The sequence below is a fragment of the Oncorhynchus nerka genome, linkage group LG27, assembly GCF_034236695.1.
Source record: "Oncorhynchus nerka isolate Pitt River linkage group LG27, Oner_Uvic_2.0, whole genome shotgun sequence".
NCBI classification, from domain to species: domain Eukaryota; kingdom Metazoa; phylum Chordata; class Actinopteri; order Salmoniformes; family Salmonidae; genus Oncorhynchus; species Oncorhynchus nerka.
Window position 1 is genome coordinate 93,008,234 of NC_088422.1, and position 23,713 is coordinate 93,031,946.

At 46.8% G+C, this 23,713-nt stretch overlaps 1 protein-coding gene across 1 annotated transcript in view; it reads right to left on the bottom strand.

Moving 5' to 3' along the window:
• The window catches only part of LOC115125261 (integrin alpha-11-like), a 103,017-nt gene that overhangs the window by 3,456 nt on the left and 75,848 nt on the right, over positions 1-23,713 (bottom strand). Inside the window, 7 exon segments of the mRNA XM_065012337.1 lie at positions 668-744; positions 14,843-14,941; positions 15,923-16,133; positions 16,230-16,315; positions 16,725-16,835; positions 18,997-19,136; positions 23,119-23,285. Of these exon segments, the coding sequence (XP_064868409.1) occupies positions 668-744; positions 14,843-14,941; positions 15,923-16,133; positions 16,230-16,315; positions 16,725-16,835; positions 18,997-19,136; positions 23,119-23,285 (891 nt within the window).

The window sequence follows — 23,713 nt, forward strand, 5'->3', positions numbered from 1 at the left end:
GTTCATTGTTGAAATGCTGATTGAGATTCAGTATCTGCAGGTTTTCACCCTCTTTTCACCCTCACCCTGATTAGTGACTGTTTGACACCACCTTCATCTGTTGATTAGTGACTGTTTGACACCACCCTCATCTGTTGATTAGTGACTGTTTGACACCACCCTCATCTGTTGATTAGTGACTGTTTGACACCACCCTCATCTGTTGATTAGTGACTGTTTGACACCACCCTCATCTGTTGATTAGTGACTGTTTGACACCACCCTCATCTGTTGATTAGTGACTGTTTGACACCACCCTCATCTGTTGATTAGTGACTGTTTGACACCACCTGTTGATTAGTGACTGTTTGACACCACCCTCATCTGTTGATTAGTGACTGTTTGACACCACCTTCATCTGTTGATTAGTGACTGTTTGACACCACCCTCATCTGTTGATTAGTGACTGTTTGACACCACCCTCATCTGTTGATTAGTGACTGTTTGACACCACCCTCATCTGTTGATTAGTGACTGTTTGACACTAGGAAAGTCAGGAGAGCAGAAACTCCTGAGCTAAGAACATTAGCTCATTATCTCACCTGGTCATAACTGTAAAAAATCATATTTATCAGACAAAGTGTTTAAAAAACGGTTTAATATTTGAAGTGGTTTAGTGCGCCCTCACCTGCTGGCTTCTAGAATGACTCGTACGTGGTCCAGGAACACTGATCGGCTGAACTCAAACTCCAGGCGGAAAGATACCTACGTGGGGGACGACCAGAGAGAGTATTATAGTACCACGATGACAATGTTTCCAGATATTAATTTACTGTAGTCATTTCTCTCACAGGAAATATCATGCGTCATTGTAAATAACTTCGTGGGTCAAAGCTTTTTTCCTTGTGTAATTCTTGGACAGTCTTAACTCAGTTCTGTCAACATTGCTGATTTGGTCGTTACAGTGCTCATACTAGCCACATTACCCATGAGTTTTGCCACAACAGAACAGTCAGAACATGCATACAGGTGTGGACACAGAGTAGCGCTGAGCTGAGAGCAGTAGCACTGGGTGAGGGTTCTCCTGGCTATAAACCATTTCCAAACTGTACGCTCCCTCAGTCCCCAGCCTTTGACAATAATACATCCCACATTAGGGATTAAAGAGAGAAGCCTGCAATAACCTGGACTAAGTCCTTGGCCCAGGACCCAAGGAGCCTGCAGCCCTGTTGGTACCGAACTAAGAACCAGGGCATTTCCCCTCTGAAGACCAAGCACTGAACATATGTACAATTACTGTACTGCCAACATGGATGGGTTCAATGGAGACACACTGTAGCTACCGTAAGTTTACATATGTCTGATTCTAAATCAACCCTTAAAACCTAGGAACCTTATACCTACATGTAGATGTAAACAGATTGGATATGGACAGTAGGTGAGAGTGGAGTGTTTTACATTCAGCATCACTACGTCAAGAGAAATAATATCTACATATATTTCAGGATGTTATGTATAATAACCAGGGTCGGTAGTCAATTAGGCAGGTTACCTTAGTGTTATTGGGCACAGGGACTATGGTGGTCTGCTTGAAACATGTAGGTATTACAGACTCGGTCAGGTAGAGGTTGAAAATATCAGTGAAGACACTTGCCAGTTGGTCAGTGAATGCTTTGAGTACACATCCTGGTAATCCGTCTGGCCCTGCGGCCTTGTGGATGTTGAACTGTTTAAAGGTCTTACTCACATCGGCTGCAGAGAGCGTGATCACACAGTCGTCCAGAACAGCTGATGCTCTCATGCATGTTTCAGTGTTACTTGCCTCGTAGCGAGCATAGAAGTGATTTAGCTCGTCTGGTAGGCCCGTGTCACTGGGCAGCTCTTGGCTGTGCTTCCCTTTTTACCCTGTAATAGTTTGCAAGTCCTGCCACATCCGACGAGCGTCAGAACCGGTATAGTACGATTCAATCTTAGTCCTGTATTGCCGCTTTGTCTGTTTGATGGTTCGTCTGAGGGCATAGCGGGATTTCTTATAAGCTTCCGGGTTAGGTTCCCGCTCCTTGAAAGCGGCAGCTCTACCCTTTAGCTCCGTGCGAATGTTGCCTGTAATCCATGGCTTCTGGTTGGGGTATGTACGTACAGTCATGTGGGGACGATGTCCTTGATGCACTTATTGATAAAGCCAGTGACTGATGTGGTGTTCTCCTCAATGCCATCGGTAGAATCCCGGAATATATTCCAGTCTGTGCTAGCGAAACAGTCCTGTAGTTTAGCATCTGCTTCATCTGACCACTTTTTATAGACTGAGTCACTGGTGCTTCCTGCTTTAATTTTCGCTTGTAAGCAGGAATCAGGAGGATAGAATTATGGTCAGATTTGCCAAATGGAGTTTTCCCTCTGGTTGCACATTTAACATGCTGATATAAATTAGGTAAAACTGTTTTAAGTTTCACCTGCATTAAAGTCCCCGGCCACTAGGAGCGCCGCCTCTGGATGAGCGTTTTCCTGTTTGCTTATGGCGGAATACAGCTCGCTGAGTGCGATTTACGCGCCAGCATCGGTCTGTGGAGGTATGTAGACAGCTACGATAAATATAGATAAACTCTCTAGGTAGGTAAAGAGAGACTCTACCTCAGGCGAGCAAACCTTGAGACTTCCTTAGATATCGTGCACCAGCTGTTTATATATATATGCATAGTCCCCCGCCTCGTGTCTTCCCGGAGGCTGCTGTTCTATCCTGCCGATAGAATGTATAACTGTTTCCTGCTCCAGCAAAATCGCAGTTCAAATGTCCAGAAGCTCTTTTCGGTCATAAGAGACGGTAGCAGCAACATTATGTACAAAACAAGATGCGAACAACGTGAAAAAACGAACAAAATAGCATGGTTGGTTAAGAGCCGATAAGACGGCAGCTATCCCCTCCGGCGCCATCACTACTACATCACCCCTCCGGCGCCATCACTACTACATCACCCCTCCGGCGCCATCACTACTACATCACCCCTCCGGTGCCATCACTACTACATCACCCCTCCGGCGCCATCACTACTACATCACCCCTCCGGCGCCATCACTACTACATCACCCCTCCGGCGCCATCACTACATCACCCTCCGGCGCCATCACTACTACATCACCCCTCCGGCGCCATCACTACTACATCACCCCTCCGGCGCCATCACTACTACATCACCCCTCCGGCGCCATCACTACTACATCACCCCTCCGGCGCCATCACTACTACATCACCCCTCGGCGCTCCATCACTACTACATCACCCCTCCGGCGCCATCACTACATCACATCACATCACCCCTCCGGCGCCATCACTACTACATCACCCCTCCGGCGCCATCACTACTACATCACCCCTCCGGTGCCATCACTACTACATCACCCCTCCGGCGCCATCACTACTACATCACCCCTCCGGCGCCATCACTACTACATCACCCCTCCGGCGCCATCACTACTACATCACCCCTCCGGCGCCATCACTACTACATCACCCCTCCGGTGCCATCACTACTACATCACCCCTCCGGCGCCATCACTACTACATCACCCCTCCGGCGCCATCACTACTACATCACCCCCCTTTTTGTTTTTACACTGCTGCTACTCGCTGTTTATTGTCTATGCATAGTTACTTTACCCCTACCTACATGTACACTGCTGCTACTCACTGTTTATTGTCTATGCATAGTTACTTTACCCCTACCTACATGTACACTGCTGCTACTCACTGTTTATTGTCTATGCATAGTTACTTTACCCCTACCTACATATACACTGCTGCTACTCACTGTTTATTGTCTATGCATAGTTACTTTACCCCTACCTACATGTACACTGCTGCTACTCACTGTTTATTGTCTATGCAGTTACTTTACCCCTACCTACATGTACACTGCTGCTACTCACTGTTTATTGTCTATGCATAGTTACTTTACCCCTACCTACATGTACACTGCTGCTACTCACTGTTTATTGTCTATGCATAGTTACTTTACCCCTACCTACATGTACACTGCTGCTACTCACTGTTTATTGTCTATGCATAGTTACTTTACCCCTACCTACATGTACACTGCTGCTACTCACTGTTTATTGTCTATGCATAGTTACTTTACCCCTACCTACATGTACACTGCTGCTACTCACTGTTTATTGTCTATGCATAGTTACTTTACCCCTACCTACATGTACACTGCTGCTACTCACTGTTTATTGTCTATGCATAGTTACTTTACCCCTACCTACATGTACACTGCTGCTACTCACTGTTTATTGTCTATGCATAGTTACTTTACCCCTACCTACATGTACACTGCTGCTACTCACTGTTTATTGTCTATGCATAGTTACTTTACCCCTACCTACATGTACACTGCTGCTACTCACTGTTTATTGTCTATGCATAGTTACTTTACCCCTACCTACATGTACACTGCTGCTACTCACTGTTTATTGTCTATGCATAGTTACTTTACCCCTACCTACATGTACACTGCTGCTACTCACTGTTTATTGTCTATGCATAGTTACTTTACCCCTACCTACATGTACACTGCTGCTACTCACTGTTTATTGTCTATGCATAGTTACTTTACCCCTACCTACATGTACACTGCTGCTACTCACTGTTTATTGTCTATGCATACTTTACCCCTACCTACATGTACACTGCTGCTACTCACTGTTTATTGTCTATGCATAGTTACTTTACCCCTACCTACATGTACACTGCTGCTACTCACTGTTTATTGTCTATGCATAGTTACTTTACCCCTACCTACATATACACTGCTGCTACTCACTGTTTATTGTCTATGCATAGTTACTTTACCCCTACCTACATGTACACTGCTGCTACTCACTGTTTATTGTCTATGCATAGTTACTTTACCCCTACCTACATGTACACTGCTGCTACTCACTGTTTATTGTCTATGCATAGTTACTTTACCCCTACCTACATGTACACTGCTGCTACTCACTGTTTATTGTCTATGCATAGTTACTTTACCCCTACCTACATGTACAAATTACACTTTTTATACATTTTTTTACTGTAGTTTATTTGGTAAATATTTTCTAAACTCTATTTCTTGAACTGCATTGTTGGTTAAGGGCTTGTAAGTAAGCATTTCACAGTAAGGTCTGTTGTATTTGGCGCATTCTCATCGACGGGGCTGCAGTGGAGCAGGTTGAGAGCTTCAAGTTCCTTGGTGTCCATATCGCCAACCAACTAACATGGTCTGCTTTGATTTCACAGCCAGAGGGGTTGGAGTCCCTTTACGGAGAAAGGAAGGTGATCCACTCAATCATGTACAGTGGCATGGTAGCCTAGTGGTTAGAGCGTTAGACTAGTAACTGGAAGGTTGTAACTTCAAACCCCCGAACTGACAAGGAACAAATCTGTCATTCTGCCCCTGAACAGGCAGTTAACCCACTGTTCCTAGGTCGTCTTTGAAAATAAGAATTTGTTCTTAACTGACTTGCCTAGTTGAATAAAAAAAAAAAATACTTCTTACTTTTTTAAAAATATCTTATTCTTATCCATATATATATATTTAACTGCACTGTTGTTTAGGGGCTCGTAAAGTGAGCATTTCACTGTAAGGTCTACACCTGTTGTATTCGGCGGATGTGACTAAAGACATTTGATTTGATGTGACAAACAAAATTGTATTTGTATTTGTGTTGACACTTAACCTGTTCAGACGGCCAAAGTAATCCTTGCAACACTTAGCAGTAAGGACATTCTCGCCCCAAAAACAGACACAAACAAGCCTAAATTCCAGCTGTATTTAGTATGCAGTGCATAGTCAGCCCACTAACTGCAATCCTTGGCCCCATTCAAGGAGGGGGAGAGAAGAGGAGGAGAGGCGGGGAGCATTGTTAACTGTCCTCCATCGCATGATGGACCCCTGATTCATTCCGGCTGGGCTGGAAGGAATGCCTAATGAGGGCAGCTATCTTCCTGCCTGTATAGAATGCCTCAACTCTGACAGAACACAGATACTGAATGTACACAAACAAGAACCTCTACATTATAACACACATTTGTTTTACTATCCTTGTGGGGACCAAACAATTAATTGCCATTCAAAATCCTATTTTCCTCTAACTCCTAAACCTAACCTCTAAGCCTAAAATTGCCTTTTTCCTTGTGGGGACCTGGCGAAATATCCCCACTTGTCTGAATTGTTCTTATTTTAATATCCTTGTGAGGACTTCTGTTTTTGGTAAAACCAAAAACACACACTGTGCTGTAGGCATCAGATATGTCAAAGGAATGTTCATCTTGTCTGCCTGACCAAAATGCTGAGGACTGGGTCAGTTTATGCCAGGTCCTATGGGGGGAGGATATTGACTGTAATAATAACCCTAATGGTTGGCTTCAGCGGTATTGGCTTGGAAGACATCACAGTGAAGCAGTGTGGGTAATGACTGGGGCCAATCAGAGCCCTGACACAGTGGAGCGGTGTGGGTAATGACTGGGGCCAATCAGAGCCCTGACACAGTGGAGCGGTATGGGTAATGACTAGGGCCAATCAGAGCCCTGACACAGTGGAGCGGTGTGGGTAATGACTAGGGCCAATCAGAGCCCTGACACAGTGGAGCGGTGTGGGTAATGACTAGGGCCAATCAGAGCCCTGACACAGTGGAGCGGTGTGGGTAATGACTAGGGCCAATCAGAGCCCTGACACAGTGGAGCGGTGTGGGTAATGACTAGGGCCAATCAGAGCCCTGACACAGTGGAGCGGTGTGGGTAATGACTAGGGCCAATCAGAGCCCTGACACAGTGGAGCGGTGTGGGTAATGACTAGGGCCAATCAGAGCCCTGACACAGTGGAGCGGTGTGGGTAATGACTAGGGCCAATCAGAGCCCTGACACAGTGGAGCGGTGTGGGTAATGACTAGGGCCAATCAGAGCCCTGACACAGTGGAGCGGTGTGACTAGGGGTAATGACTAGGGCCAATCAGAGCCCTGACACAGTGGAGCGGTGTGGGTAATGACTAGGGCCAATCAGAGCCCTGACACAGTGGAGCGGTGTGGGTAATGACTAGGGCCAATCAGAGCCCTGACACAGTGGAGCGGTGTGGGTAATGACTAGGGCCAATCAGAGCCCTGACACAGTGGAGCGGTGTGGGTAATGACTAGGGCCAATCAGAGCCCTGACACAGTGGAGCGGTGTGGGTAATGACTAGGGCCAATCAGAGCCCTGACACAGTGGAGCGGTGTGGGTAATGACTAGGGCCAATCAGAGCCCTGACACAGTGGAGCGGTGTGGGTAATGACTAGGGCCAATCAGAGCCCTGACACAGTGGAGCGGTGTGGGTAATGACTGGGGCCAATCAGAGCCCTGACACAGTGGAGCGGTATGGGTAATGACTAGGGCCAATCAGAGCCCTGACACAGTGGAGCGGTGTGGGTAATGACTAGGGCCAATCAGAGCCCTGACACAGTGGAGCGGTGTGGGTAATGACTAGGGCCAATCAGAGCCCTGACACAGTGGAGCGGTGTGGGTAATGACTAGGGCCAATCAGAGCCCTGACACAGTGGAGCGGTGTGGGTAATGACTAGGGCCAATCAGAGCCCTGACACAGTGGAGAATGTAAAACCAGAAAGTGCCCTAGGTACTCTCCTCTGCTCTGGGCCAACTCCAGCCACTGTAGCACTATACCATACTGTACCTATCTGATGCTACTCTCCTCTGTTCTGGGCCAACTCCAGCCACTGTAGCACTATACTGTACTGTACCTATCTGATGTTACTCTCCTCTGTTCTGGGCCAACTCCAGCCACTGTAGCACTATACTGTACTGTACCTATCTGATGTTACTCTCCTCTGTTCTGGGCCAACTCCAGCCACTGTAGCATTATACTGTACTGTACCTATCTGATGTTACTCTCCTCTGTTCTGGGCCAACTCCAGCCACTGTAGCACTATACCATACTGTACCTATCTGATGCTACTCTCCTCTGCTCTGGGCCAACTCCAGCCACTGTAGCGCTATACTGTACTGTACATATCTGATGCTACTCTCCTCTGTTCTGGGCCAACTCCAGCCACTGTAGCACTATATAGTACTGTACCTATCTGATGTTACTCTCCTCTGTTCTGGGCCAACTCCAGCCACTGTAGCACTATATAGTACTGTACCTATCTGATGTTACTCTCCTCTGTTCTGGGCCAACTCCAGCCACTGTAGCACTATACAGTACTGTACCTATCTGATGCTACTCTCCTCTGTTCTGGGCCAACTCCAGCCACTGTAGCACTATACCAGTACTGTACCTATCTGATGCTACTCTCCTCTGTTCTGGGCCAACTCCAGCCACTGTAGCACTATACCATACTATACCCACTCTCTACAGGGAACACTGCTGGTTTCACTGGGCTGGCCTCTGCTCTCTACAGGGAACACTGTTGGTTTCACTGGGCTGGACTCTACAGGGAACACTGCTGGTTTCACTGGGCTGGTCTCTACAGGGAACACTGCTGGTTTCACTGGGCTGGTCTCTACAGGGAACACTGCTGGTTTCACTGGGCTGGCCTCTACAGGAACACTGCTGGTTTCACTGGGCTGGCCTCTACAGGGAACACTGCTGGTTTCACTGGGCTGGCCTCTACAGGGAACACTGCTGGTTTCACTGGGCTGGCCTCTACAGGGAACACTGCTGGTTTCACTGGGCTGGCCTCTATAGGAAACACTGCTGGTTTCACTGGGCTGGCCTCTACAGGGAACACTGCTGGTTTCACTGGGCTGGCCTCTACAGGGAACACTGTTGGTTTCACTGGGCTGGCCTCTACAGGGAACACTACTGGTTTCACTGGGCTGGGCTCTGCTCTCTACAGGGAACACTGCTGGTTTCACTGGGCTGACCTCTGCTCTCTACAGGGAACACTGCTGGTTTCACTGGGCTAGCCTCTACATGAAACACTGCTGGTTTCACTGGGCTGGCCTCTACAGGGAACACTGCTGGTTTCACTGGGCTGGCCTCTGCCCTCTACAGGGAACACTGCTGGTTGCACTGGGCTGGCCTCTACAGGGAACACTGCTGGTTTCACTGGGCTGGCCTCTACAGGGAACGCTGGTTTCACTGGGCTGGCCTCTGCTCTCTACAGGGAACACTGCTGGTTGCACTGGGCTGGCCTCTACAGGGAACACTGCTGGTTTCACTGGGCTGGCCTCTACAGGGAACACTGCTGGATTCACTGGGCTGGGCTCTGCTCTCTACAGGGAACACTGTTGGTTTCACTGGGCTGGGCTCTGCTCTCTACAGGGAACACTGCTGGTTTCACTGGGCTAGCCTCTACATGAAACACTGCTGGTTTCACTGGGCTGGCCTCTACAGGGAACACTGCTGGTTTCACTGGGCTGGCCTCTGCCCTCTACAGGGAACACTGCTGGTTGCACTGGGCTGGCCTCTACAGGGAACACTGCTGGTTTCACTGGGCTGGCCTCTACAGGGAACGCTGGTTTCACTGGGCTGGCCTCTGCTCTGGGCTGGCAACTACGGAACACTGCTGGTTGCACTGGGCTGGCCTCTAAAGAGACCCAATCAGAACAGAAAACACAGGGAACACTGCTGGTTTCTGGGCTGGCCTCAGAAGGGTACAGGGAGATCAGACTCAGAAGGGCTGATCAGATTCACTGGGCTCAGAAGGGTCCCCTCTGCAGATCTCTACAGGGAACACTGTTGGTTTCACTGGCCCCAGATCAGATCCCTGGGCAACTGGCCCCAGATCAGATCCCTCAGAAGGGTCCCCAACGTGGAGACAGATCCCTCAGAAGGGTCCCCAATGGCCCCAGATCAGATCCCTCAGAAGGGTCACTGGCCCCAGATCAGATCCCTGAAGGCTCCCCCAACTGGCCCCAGATCAGATCCCTCAGAAGGGTCCCCAACGTGGCCCCAGATCAGACTGCTGGATCCCTTCACTGGATCAGCTGGGCTCTGATCAGATCCCTCACAGGGTCCCCAACTGCCCCAGATGGATCCCTTCACTGGGATCCCTGGGCTCTGCAGATCTCTACAGGGAACACTGCTGGTTTCACTGGATCAGCTGGGCTCTCAGATCCTCAGAAGGTTCCCCCAACGTGGCCCCAGATCATCCTCAGAAGGGTCCCCCAACTGGCCCCAGATCAGATCCCTCAGAAGGTTCCCCCAACATGGCCCCAGGGAACACCCAACTGGCCCCAGATCAGATCCCACTGGGCTGGCCCCAGATCTCTCAGAAGGGTCCCCAACATGGCCCCAGATCAGATCCCTCAGAAGGGTCCCCAACACTGCTGGTTTCACTGGGCTGGCCTCAGATCCCAGGGAACACTGCCCCAGATGGTTTCACTGGGCTCAGATCCCTCTACAGGGAACACTGCCCCAGATGGTTTGGCCCCACTGGGTCCCCAACATGGCCCCAGATCAGATCCCTCAGAAGGTTCCCCCAACGTGGCCCCAGATCAGATCCCAGACAGAAGGGTCCCCCAACATGGCCCCAGATCAGATCCCTCAGGGTCCTGGCCCCAGCTCAGATCCCTCAGAAGGGTCCCCCAACATGGCCCCAGATTCAGAAGGGTCCCCCACATGGCCCCAGATCAGATCCCTCAGAAGGGTCCCCAAATGGCCCCAGATCAGATCCCTCAGAAGGAACATGGCCCCAGATCATCCCTGGTTTCTTGGCCCCAGATCAGACTCAGAAGGGTCCCAAACTGCCCCAGATCAGATCCCTCAGAACAACTGGCCCCAGATCAGATCCCATCAGATCCCTAAGGGAACACTGCCCCAGTCAGATCCCTCAGAAGGGCTGGCCCCAGATCAGATCCCTCAGAAGGGTCCCCAACTGGCCCCAGATCAGATCCCTCAGAAGCTGGGTCCCCAACATGCCCCAGATCACTCAGAAGGGTCCCCAAATGCCCCCAGATCAGATCCCTCAGAAGGGTCCCCAACGTGGCCCCAGATCAGATCCCTCAGAAGGGTCCCCAACGTGGCCCCAGATCAGATCCCTCAGAAGGGTCCCCAACTGGCCCCAGATCAGATCCCTCAGAAGGGTCCCCAACATGGCCCCAGATCAGATCCCTCAGAAGGGTCCCCAACTTGCCCCAGATCAGATCCCTCAGAAGGGTCCCCACGTGGCCCCAGATCAGATCCCTCAGAAGGGTCCCCAATGGCCCCAGATCAGATCCCTCAGAAGGGTCCCCAACGTGGCCCCAGATCAGATCCCTCAGAAGGGTCCCCAACGTGGCCCCAGATCAGATCCCTCAGAAGGGTCCCCAACGTGGCCCCAGATCAGCCCCAGATCAGATGGCCCCTCAGATCCCTCAGGGTCCCCCAACGTGGCCCCAGATCAGATCCCTCAGAAGGGTCCCCCAACGTGGCCCCAGATCAGATCCCTCAGAAGGGTCCCCCAACGTGGCCCCAGATCAGATCCCTCAGAAGGGTCCCCCACGTGGCCCCAGATCAGATCCCTCAGAAGGGTCCCCCAACGTGGCCCCAGATCAGATCCCTCAGAAGGGTCCCCAACGTGGCCCCAGATCAGATCCCTCAGGGTCCCCAACGTGGCCCCAGATCAGATCCCTCAGAAGGGTCCCCAACGTGGCCCCAGATCAGATCCCTCAGAAGGGTCCCCCAACATGGCCCCAGATCAGATCCCTCAGAAGGGTCCCCCAACGTGGCCCCAGATCAGATCCCTCAGGGATGGCCCCAGATCAGAAGGGTCCCCAACGTGGCCCCAGATCAGATCCCTCAGGGTCCCCAACATGGCCCCAGATCAGATCCCTCAGAAGGGTCCCCCAACGTGGCCCCAGATCAGATCCCTCAGAAGGTTCCCCCAACGTGGCCCCAGATCAGATCCCTCAGAAAGGGTCCCCCAACATGGCCCCAGATCAGATCCCTCAGAAGGGTCCCCCAACATGGCCCCAGATCAGATCCCTCAGAAGGGTCCCCCAACGTGGCCCCAGATCAGATCCCTCAGAAGGGTCCCCCAACATGGCCCCAGATCAGATCCCTCAGAAGGGTCCCCCAACGTGGCCCCAGATCAGATCCCCAGAAGATCCCTCAGAAGGGTCCCCCAACGTGGCCCCAGATCAGATCCCTCAGAAGGGTCCCCAACGTGGCCCCAGATCAGATCCCTCAGAAGGGTCCCCAACGTGGCCCCAGATCAGATCCCTCAGAAGGGTCCCCAACGTGGCCCCAGATCAGATCCCTCAGAAGGGTCCCCCAACGTGGCCCCAGATCAGATCCCTCAGAAGGGTCCCCCAACGTGGCCCCAGATCAGATCCCTTAGAAGGGTCCCCAACATGGCCCCAGATCAGATCCCTCAGAAGGTCCCCCAACGTGGCCCCAGATCAGAGAAGGGTCCCCCAACATGGCCCCAGATCAGATCCCTCAGAAGGGTCCCCCAACGTGGCCCCAGATCAGATCCCTCAGAAGGGTCCCCCAACATGGCCCCAGATCAGATCCCTCAGAAGGTTCCCCAACATGGCCCCAGATCAGATCCCTCAGAAGGGTCCCCAACGTGGCCCCAGATCAGATCCCTCAGAAGGGTCCCCAACATGGCCCCAGATCAGATCCCTCAGAAGGGTCCCCAACATGGCCCCAGATCAGATCCCTCAGAAGGGTCCCCTGGCCCCAGATCAGATCCCTCAGAAGGGTCCCCAACGTGGCCCCAGATCAGATCCCTCAGAAGGGTCCCCAACGTGGCCCCAGATCAGATCAGAAGGGTCCCCAACGTGGCCCCAGATCAGATCCCTTAGAAGGGTCCCCCAACATGGCCCCAGATCAGATCCCTCAGAAGGGTCCCCCAACATGGCCCCAGATCAGATCCCTCAGAAGGGTCCCCAACGTGGCCCCAGATCAGATCCCTCAGAAGGGTCCCCCAACGTGGCCCCAGATCAGATCCCTCAGAAGGGTCCCCCAACATGGCCCCAGATCAGATCCCTCAGAAGGGTCCCCCAACGTGGCCCCAGATCAGATCCCTCAGAAGGGTCCCCCAACATGGCCCCAGATCAGATCCCTCAGAAGGGTCCCCAACATGGCCCCAGATCAGATCCCTCAGAAGGGTCCCCCAACGTGGCCCCAGATCAGATCCCTCAGAAGGGTCCCCCAACGTGGCCCCAGATCAGATCCCTCAGAAGGGTCCCCCAACGTGGCCCCAGATCAGATCCCTCAGAAGGGTCCCCCAACATGGCCCCAGATCAGATCCCTCAGAAGGGTCCCCAACGTGGCCCCAGATCAGATCCCTCAGAAGGGTCCCCCAACATGGCCCCAGATCAGATCCCTCAGAAGGGTCCCCAACGTGGCCCCAGATCAGATCCCTCAGAAGGGTCCCCCAACGTGGCCCCAGATCAGATCCCTCAGAAGGGTCCCCCAACGTGGCCCCAGATCAGATCCCTCAGAAGGGTCCCCAACGTGGCCCCAGATCAGATCCCTCAGAAGGGTCCCCAACGTGGCCCCAGATCAGATCCCTCAGAAGGGTCCCCCAACATGGCCCCAGATCAGATCCCTCAGAAGGGTCCCCCAACGTGGCCCCAGATCAGATCCCTCAGAAGGGTCCCCCAACATGGCCCCAGATCAGATCCCTCAGAAGGGTCCCCCAACGTGGCCCCAGATCAGATCCCTTAGAAGGGTCCCCCAACATGGCCCCAGATCAGATCCCTCAGAAGGGTCCCCCAACGTGGCCCCAGATCAGATCCCTCAGAAGGGTCCCCAACATGGCCCCAGATCAGATCCCTCAGAAGGGTCCCCCAACGTGGCCCCAGATCAGATCCCTCAGAAGGGTCCCCCAACATGGCCCCAGATCAGATCCCTCAGAAGGGTCCCCAACGTGGCCCCAGATCAGATCCCTCAGAAGGGTCCCCAACATGGCCCCAGATCAGATCCCTCAGAAGGGTCCCCAACATGGCCCCAGATCAGATCCTTCAGAAGGGTTTTTGTTGGAGAGAATATGAAGCAAATAATCCTGCGGTAATTCTGTTGTCAAGGAGATGACCGTTATTTGCGCTAATGACTTTGTGGGGTAATGTGGTGGGAGGATTGGGGAGAGGATGAAACGTTTGGTTAACTGAGACCGCTGCTTGCTCGCTGTGTGTGAGACCTTTATTTATATATGCATTTGATTATCCAGATATTTCATTGGAACAGAATACATCTCCATTTGAAGTGTCTTTCTGTGTTACTAGAAATAAAGCAATTACTGTTGAGTTACTGTTACTGTTGGTGACTCCAGGTTACTTAATGCCTGAATGTGTGTTAATGTTCTCTGGCATGCCATGGGGTTCTATTTCTGGATACCAGACTATAAAAAGCTATAAAGACATGATCAAATAAGTGTTGTTTTTAACCAAACTCGTATGTTCAGTGCTTAGGGGCATAGACACATGTTAAGTGTGGATACTTGTTTGTACAGGGCTGTTCGGATGAGATATGTATATTTCTGTGAGGCAGTTAGAGGCTATGTGATTTTGGTGTATGTAGTTCATTGTATAAAGGGCAATAATGCATTTTATTATGATATTTTGTTATGGTGTTTGATAAGCCCAGGAGAACTGTTGCACCATAATATTGACAATATTAAAGTGGTGGAGATGGTTACCAGATTGGTGTGTGGAGGACACACTGCTGACAGCCCTCTTGGCGGGAGTTGGGGCAGGAAGGACACTCTTCCGTAACTCTTAGATGGTCTCTTGAATGCCTGTGTCACTAAAGGGACTCCCACTCATTATGGTGAACTGTGTCTCAGTGTGGTCTACCTTGAATGCCTGTGTCACTAAAGGGACTCCCACTCATTATGGTGAACTGTGTCTCAGTGTGGTCTACCTTGAATGCCCGTGTCACTAAAGGGACTCCCACTCACCTGGGTCTTGGCTCTCATGAAGGGAGCGCTGACGTTGCAGGTCTTCTCATGCCTCTGTCTGTCCTCACTGCGACACTCTATCTTGATATCTGAGTTGTCCTGAGATGGAAACAGAGATAAAACACACTCAGAGACAATCTCCTACATAAGACAAGCCTGAATTCCCTCAGGAATAATTATATTCTATATGGCTAGAACAGGTGCAGTAGTTCTCCATACTGTATTTGAGGAGAACTTGTTCTTCAATAGACAGACTGTACTAGTCTAAAGGTGACTGGCCAAATCATCTTCACACTGACTTCTGTGAGCAGTCAACCAAGCACTGTTTCTGTGACTCTGCAGTACTGGTGTACTGGTGTCTGCAGTACTGGTGTCTGCAGTACTGGTATACTGGTGTCTGCAGTACTGGTATACTGGTGTCTGCAGTACTGGTATACTGGTGTCTGCAGTACTGGTATACTGGTGTCTGCTGTACTGGTATACTGTTGTTTGCTGTACTGGTATACTGGTGTCTGCAGTACTGGTGTACTGGTGTCTGCAGTACTGGTGTCTGCAGTACTGGTGTACTGGTGTCTGCAGTACTGGTGTCTGCAGTACTGGTGTCTGCAGTACTGGTGTACTGGTGTCTGCAGTACTGGTGTACTGGTGTCTGCAGTACAGGTGTACTGGTGTCTGCAGTACTGGTGTACTGGTGTCTGCAGTACTGGTGTACTGGTGTCTGCAGTACTGGTGTACTGGTGTCTGCAGTACTGGTATACTGGTGTCTGCGGCAGGGTAGCCTAGTGGTTAGAGCGTTGGACTAGTAACCGGAAGGTTGCAAGTTCAAACCCCCGAGCTGACAAGGTACAAATCTGTCGTTCTGCCCCTGAACAGGCCCACTGTTCCTAGGCCGTCATTGAAAATAAGAATTTGTTCTTAACTGACTTGCCTGGTTAAATAAAGGTAAAATAAAATAAAATAAACTGGTATACTGGTGTACTGTTGTCTACTGTACTGCCATTTATTGGACTGTATTGTTGCACTATAGTCTTTGGGTCCTGAAATAGTGGTCTATAAATCCAATGTAATGTGAATCTTCACCTTGACTATGAGACTAGAGAATCGTAGGTTAGGAGTGTAGGTGATGTTGAGGCGGGCTCCGTAGGCGTTTTCTCCCCTGTTCTCCAGACGAACGTCCACCAACATCCTCCTCCTCGATCCCTCCATCACTCGCTCTGACCCCTCGTCCCCTCCTTCGGACAGACGTCGACACATCGCACCCCTGGAGTGGACTGCATTCCCACAGAACTGCCTGTGTGGGGAGGGGGAGAAATCAATCAATTCTGATCTGTGTGTGTGTGTGTGTGTGTGTGTGTGTGTGTGTGTGTGTGTGTGTGTGTGCGCTCACCTCCAAGACAGCAGGTCAGTTGTACTCTGTAAGGACAGGCCTGGTATACAGCGGTCGTCCTCATCACAACCATTCCAGAAGGGAAGCTAGTAGAGCGAGAGATACTCAGTTACAATGACATCCATATCATAGTACGGCTATGCCAAGAGGTCTGGACCTTTATGGTACAGCGAGTACTATGCTTGCCCTGCAAACCATAGTGTCACTGGTTCAAGCCCCTGGATGTTCCCCTTAATCACTACAATACCACTCATAAAGCTGTAGACTAAGAGCTAAACAAGGAGACGACTGGTTAGTGCTCAGGTCAAGCAGTCATGTGACCCGCTCAAAGCGCTTCCTTTCTTCATCGCTTCCTTGAAGTGATCACTGATTAGATATGATTGGACAGATGAACAGAAGGTTCCAGCAAATGTTTTGTTTTACCTGTCCAGACATTTCTAATCAGTGATTACATAAGAAGTGATGATGGTCAGTGGTCAGATGTGTGTATCTCACCTCAGTCCTGAAGGTGGTGGCCCAGGTGTCGTCCAGCGCAGGGCCCTGGTCGGGATCCTGCAGTGCCACTGCCACAGTGAACACGATGGGCCTCACGTAGTCCGTGGTCTCCTGGATCAACAACACGTTGGGAGGATCAGTGTTATTACAACTGTATGATAGGATAGAATAGGAAACATTATAATGATAGAATAGGAAACGTTATAATGATAGGATAGAATAGGAAACTTTAATGATAGAATATGAAACTTTATATTGATAGAATAGGAAACTTTATAATGATAGGATAGAATAGGAAACTTTAATGATAGAATATGAAATTTTATAATGATAGAATAGGAAACTTTAATGATAGAATATGAAACTTTAATGATAGAATATGAAACTTTATAATGATAGAATAGGAAACTTTAATGATAGAATGTGAAACTTTATAATGATAGAATAGGAAACTTTAATGATAGAATATGAAACTTTATAATGATAGAATAGGAAACTTTATAATGATAGGATAGAATAGGAAACTTTAATTATAGAATATGAAACTTTATAATGATAGAACAGGAAACTTTATAATGATAGAATAGGAAACGTTATAATGATAGGATAGAATAGGAAACGTTATAATGATAGGATAGAATAGGAAACTTTAATGATAGGATAGAATAGGAAACGTTATAATGCTAGGATAGAATAGGAAACGTTATAATGATAGGATAGAATAGGAAACGTTATAATGATAGGATAGAATAGGAAACGTTATAATGCTAGGATAGAATAGGAAACGTTATAATGATAGGATAGAATAGGAAACGTTATAATGATAGAATAGGAAACGTTATAATGATAGGATAGAATAGGAAACGTTATAATGATAGGATAGAATAGGAAACGTTATAATGCTAGGATAGAATAGGAAACGTTATAATGATAGGATAGAATAGGAAACGTTATAATGATAGAATAGGAAACGTTATAATGATAGGATAGAATAGGAAACGTTATAATGATAGGATAGAATAGGAAACTTTAATGATAGGATAGAATAGGAAACTTTATAATGATAGGATAGAATAGGAAACTTTATAATGATAGGATAGAATAGGAAACTTTATAATGATAGGATAGAATAGGAAACGTTATAATGATAGAATAGGAAACGTTATAATGATAGGATAGAATAGGAAACGTTATAATGATAGGATAGAATAGGAAACGTTATAATGATAGGATAGAATAGGAAACATAATGATAGGATAGAATAGGAAACATAATGATAGAATAGGAAACATAATGATAGGATAGAATAGGAAACATAATGATAGGATAGAATAGGAAACATAATGATAGGATAGAATAGGAAACATCATGATAGGATAGAATAGGAAACTGTATAATGATAGGATAGAATAGGAAACTGTATAATGATAGGATAGAATAGGAAACATAATGATAGGATAGAATAGGAAACATCATGATAGGATAGAATAGGAAACATCATGATAGGATAGAATAGGAAACATAATGATAGGATAGAATAGGAAACATCATGATAGGATAGAATAGGAAACGTTATAATGATAGAATAGAATAGGAAATGTTATAATGATAGGATAGAATAGGAAACATAATGATAGGATAGAATAGGAAACATAATGATAGGATAGAATAGGAAATGTTATAATGATAGGATAGAATAGGAAACATAATGATAGGATAGAATAGGAAATGTTATAATGATAGGATAGAATAGGAAACATAATGATAGGATAGAATAGGAAACATAATGATAGAATAGAATAGGAAATGTTATAATGATAGGATAGAATAGGAAACATAATGATAGGATAGAATAGGAAACATAATGATAGGATAGAATAGGAAACATCATGATAGGATAGAATAGGAAACGTTACAATGACAGGATTAAACCAGAGACATGTATTTAGATTGTCAGGACATTGAGGTTTCTGCATTATGAATTGACCATGTTACACCCCCCCATTAACATTACATAGGGGAATATTTCAATATTGCTATGCTGAATGTCTGGATGTCTAGAATTATAATATTTAAAAAATATAAAAGTTGTCCCAATTATCTAAATACATGGCTCTGGATAATACCGTCTCAAGTCTCTATCTTACCTTCTGATTGGCTGTATGTAAATGTAGTCATATTGCTTCCACCTATCCAATAATCTCAGATCTCCCTGATAGGTTAGAGTCTAGATGTTGATTTGTAATTGAGCTAGAGTTCAGTCAGTGCTCACCATGACATGGAAGTAGATGTGTTGACAAGTCTCCTCTCCAGAAAGCAGGGTCAGGTTTTGAAACAGCAGTTTATCAGGGTCGTCCATTATGGCTCTGGGGTTGAATCGGCGCTCCCCAATGGTGGTGTTGTAAGTGATGGCTAGAGAGATGAAGAAAGAGGGAGCATAAATGTTGGAAACATGTTCTATACATCAATACTTTATTTTCTATAAAGTAATGACCAGAAGCAGCAAAGATTACATTACAAAAAAGAAACTTGGACAAAATACAAGAGCCACCGTCAAGGAACTGAAACTACGTCTCAGTCGAGGACATTTCAATGAGTGACTACTGCGGAGTTCAGAGAGTTGACTAGACCTCTTGAGCCATATGGCTTTGGAAGTGATTCATTTCCAACCCACACTGTTTAAGAGGCACGTTATTTATTACACTGCTTTAATAGCTTGGGGAAAATACCATAAAATGCAGAGCTCATGCACATTACCCTACTGAGCATGCCAACCAGAGAGTACACTGGTCTCCCATACCTCATACCTACTCTCTCCATTATACCATGACATTGTTGAATGCTCCTTTCTGATTGGCTTGAAAGGCATTCTAGAGTGTGCATTATTTCCCTATAACGTATGGTATATTTGCATGGTAGAATTCAATGGCTATAGTTCATTCTTACATGTTCTATATTTGAGATGCTTTTTAAAAGCAAAAGTTCAATTGAAAACATTGGCATTGTTGAATTCCATTTTCATAATGGCAAGCTAGAACTGATGGTTTGGTTAGCTAAACTAGCAAGTCTGATTGTTTGGTTACCACAGCAACTACTGTATCTATTAAAGTTGATAGCTACTTCAGTGGATGTTGAACACATGCTCTTTCCATTTCCATCAGATGCTGCTTAAAGTTGAAAGCATGTTACCTTAAGCACATTTGTAGATATCTCTTTTCTCAAAGTTTAGTCTTCCTTGTACAGTTGACAACAACAGATTTGCAGGCCCAGCAGCAGCAGCAGCACATCTGACAGATGTTACTAGACCAGACATGATAATGAGCGGAAATCAAATCAATGTGTTCCCACTGTTCAGTGTCCCCTAAATGTCCAACCGTCCCGGCGGAGGACAAGATAACTTTCTGAGGCTTCTTCCTATTAGTTTGGCCCGTCTAACATATGTGACAAAGATGGTGGGAGGTTGGGAGGTTAACCAGAAACATCCACGCCTCAATGCCTCCTTAGCCTGCCTCCTTAGCCTGCCTCCTATAGTCCCACACAAGGGGGAAAACCTGAGCCAACAGGCCTCAACCTTTAAAACAAATTGTGACCAGAGATACCTTGTGTCAGAGCACGGGTGGGTCACTGTCGGTGATTCAACACCTCAGAGCCACGGCAACCGAAACGGTCTCCAGGGAGATTCAGAAGTGTGGAGTAGCCATGTCGGGTTATCCACAGCCTGACAACCATCAGCCTGATTATATTGCCACCATAGAAATTCAATGAGTAGAGTGGACAGAATGCATACTATTCGGAGGGCAATTTACATACAGTATGCTAGGCTAACAGTCAGAGGCTAGGATAATCCACATCAGTTCTCATCAGATGTAGCAGTTGGCATAGCATGTCCGCAACCGCTCTGTAGCCTGCAGCGTATGTGTTTGGCAGATAGAATGATATCCTAAACTGTCACTGATAGCGAGGAAACATTTTCCTGTGGCTCTGCTCCGGGGCAAGAAGCCATCACCCTTTCACTTAGTGAGCCAACAACAGAGCGGTCTGACTGACTCAACAACAACCAAGCAGAGACATTGAGCAATACACGTTTGGACTATGAGTCTGAACTGCATTACTTCTAGTGCTGACTTGATCCTTAGCCAATGTGTAGCAAGCTTGGAAAGGCTAAGCTTTGCTCGAAACAGAACAGTCTTGGAAAGCTTTGCTCTAAACATAAAACAGTCTTTGAAAGGCTAAGCTTTGCTCTAAACATAAAACAGTCTTGGAAAGGCTAAGCTTTGCTTCAAACATAGAACAGTCTTGGAAAGGCTAAGCTTTGCTTCAAACATAGAACAGTCTTGGAAAGGCTAAGCTTTGCTTCAAACATAGAACAGTCTTGGAAAGGCTAAGCTTTGCTTCAAACATAGAACAGTCTTGGAAAGGCTAAGCTTTGCTCTAAACATAAAACAGTCTTGGAAAGGCTAAGCTTTGCTTCAAACATAGAACAGTCTTGGAAAGGCTAAGCTTTGCTTCAAACATAGAGCAGTCTTGGAAAGGCTAAGCTTTGCTTCAAACATAGAACAGTCTTGGAAAGGCTAAGCTTTGCTTCAAACATAGAACAGTCTTGGAAAGGCTAAGCTTTGCTTCAAACATAGAACAGTCTTGGAAAGGCTAAGCTTTGCTCTAAACATAAAACAGTCTTGGAAAGGCTAAGCTTTGCTTCAAACATAGAACAGTCTTGGAAAGGCTAAGCTTTGCTCTAAACATAGAACAGTCTTGGAAAGGCTAAGCTTTGCTTCAAACATAGAACAGTCTTGGAAAGGCTAAGCTTTGCTCTAAACATAGAACAGTAGGAGATCAACAGTAGCGTTAATCAAGATGTCAGTTTTGCCTGAAAGACAATGAGGTCCTCTGCTGACTGTACAGTGAACAAACAGTGAATAAACGTATTCCTGAATAGAAACAAGGCTTTGTGGCTCCACTGGGATATTACATCCATTAATTAAGATGAATCCAGTTTTATTTGTTTAGTTCTCATCCCCATAAAAGCAGTAAGCAGTGGGCGGCTTAAACAGAACCCATATTATGAGAAGTGCAGAGAAAGAGTTCAGCAACATCAGCAATATCTCAAGGTAGTTGGAGTCAATCTGACATCTCTTGCACTGAAGTTATAATCAGTAGAAGGATGCAGACTACATTATAGTCTATAACGTGACTCACTGAAGTTTTAATCAGTAGAAGGATGCAGGCTACATTATAGTCTATAACGTGACTCACTGAAGTTATAATCAGTAGAAGGATGCAGACTACATTATAGTCTATAACGTGACTCACTGAAGTTATAATCAGGAGAAGGATGCAGGCTACATTATAGTCTATAACGTGACTCACTGAAGTTATAATCAGTAGAAGGATGCAGACTACATTATAGTCTATAACGTGACTCACTGAAGTTATAATCAGTAGAAGGATGCAGACTACATTATAGTCTATAACGTGACTCACTGAAGTTATAATCAGGAGAAGGATGCAGGCTACATTATAGTCTATAACGTGACTCACTGAAGTTATAATCAGTAGAAGATGCAGATGCAGACTAAATTATAGTCTATAACGTGACTCACTGAAGTTATAATCAGTAGAAGGATGCAGGCTACATTATAGTCTATAACGTGACTCACTGAAGTTATAATCAGTAGAAGGATGCAGACTACATTATAGTCTATAACGTGACTCACTGAAGTTATAATCAGTAGAAGGATGCAGACTACATTATAGTCTATAACGTGACTCACTGAAGTTATAATCAGTAGAAGGAAGGATACATTATAGTCTATAACGTGACTCACTGAAGTTATAATTATAGTCTATAAGGTGACTCACTGAAGTTATAATCAGTAGAAGGATGCAGGCTACATTATAGTCTATAACGTGACTCACTGAAGTTATAATCAGTAGAAGGATGCAGACTACATTATAGTCTATAACGTGACTCACTGAAGTTATAATCAGTAGAAGGATGCAGACTACATTATAGTCTATAAGGTGACTCACTGAAGTTATAATCAGGAGAAGGATGCAGGCTACATTATAGTCTATAACGTGACTCACTGAAGTTATAATCAGTAGAAGGATGCAGACTACATTATAGTCTATAACGTGACTCACTGAAGTTATAATCAGTAGAAGGATGCAGACTACATTATAGTCTATAACGTGACTCACTGAAGTTATAATCAGTAGAAGGATGCAGGCTACATTATAGTCTATAACGTGACTCACTGAAGTTATAATCAGTAGAAGGATGCAGACTACATTATAGTCTATAACGTGACTCACTGAAGTTATAATCAGTAGAAGGATGCAGACTACATTATAGTCTATAACGTGACTCAATTGGTCATTTTTGAACACTCACCCACTTCCTGTGTAGGAGGTATGGCTGTCCGGGCGGTGACGTTTAGACACACTATGGCTGACATGCAGGTCACGTCCTTGCCTCCCCTCTCACAGTCCTTCACAAAGACGTTGATCTTGCTGGGTTCAAACCTGATGTTGGCATGAATTCGGACGACACTGCGAGACCTGCAGATGAACCATACAGTGTTATGATCATAAATGTGGTTATTATATGCTCCGCATACATACAATACCATAGAAACAGTAGAACACTTGTTAATATCTAAGAGGAACAGTAGAACACTTAATATCTAAGTGACCTACCAGAGGGACAGTTGAACACTTGTTAATATCTAAGTGACCTACCAGAGGAACAGTAGAACACTTGTTAATATCTAAGTGACCTACCAGAGGAACAGTAGAACACTTGTTAACATCTAAGTGACCTACCAGAGGAACAGTAGAACACGTGTTAATATCTAAGTGACCTACCAGAGGAACAGTAGAACACTTGTTAATATCTAAGTGACCTACCAGAGGAACAGTAGAACACTTGTTAACATCTAAGTGACCTACAGAGGAACAGAGGAACAGTAGAACACTTGTTAATATCT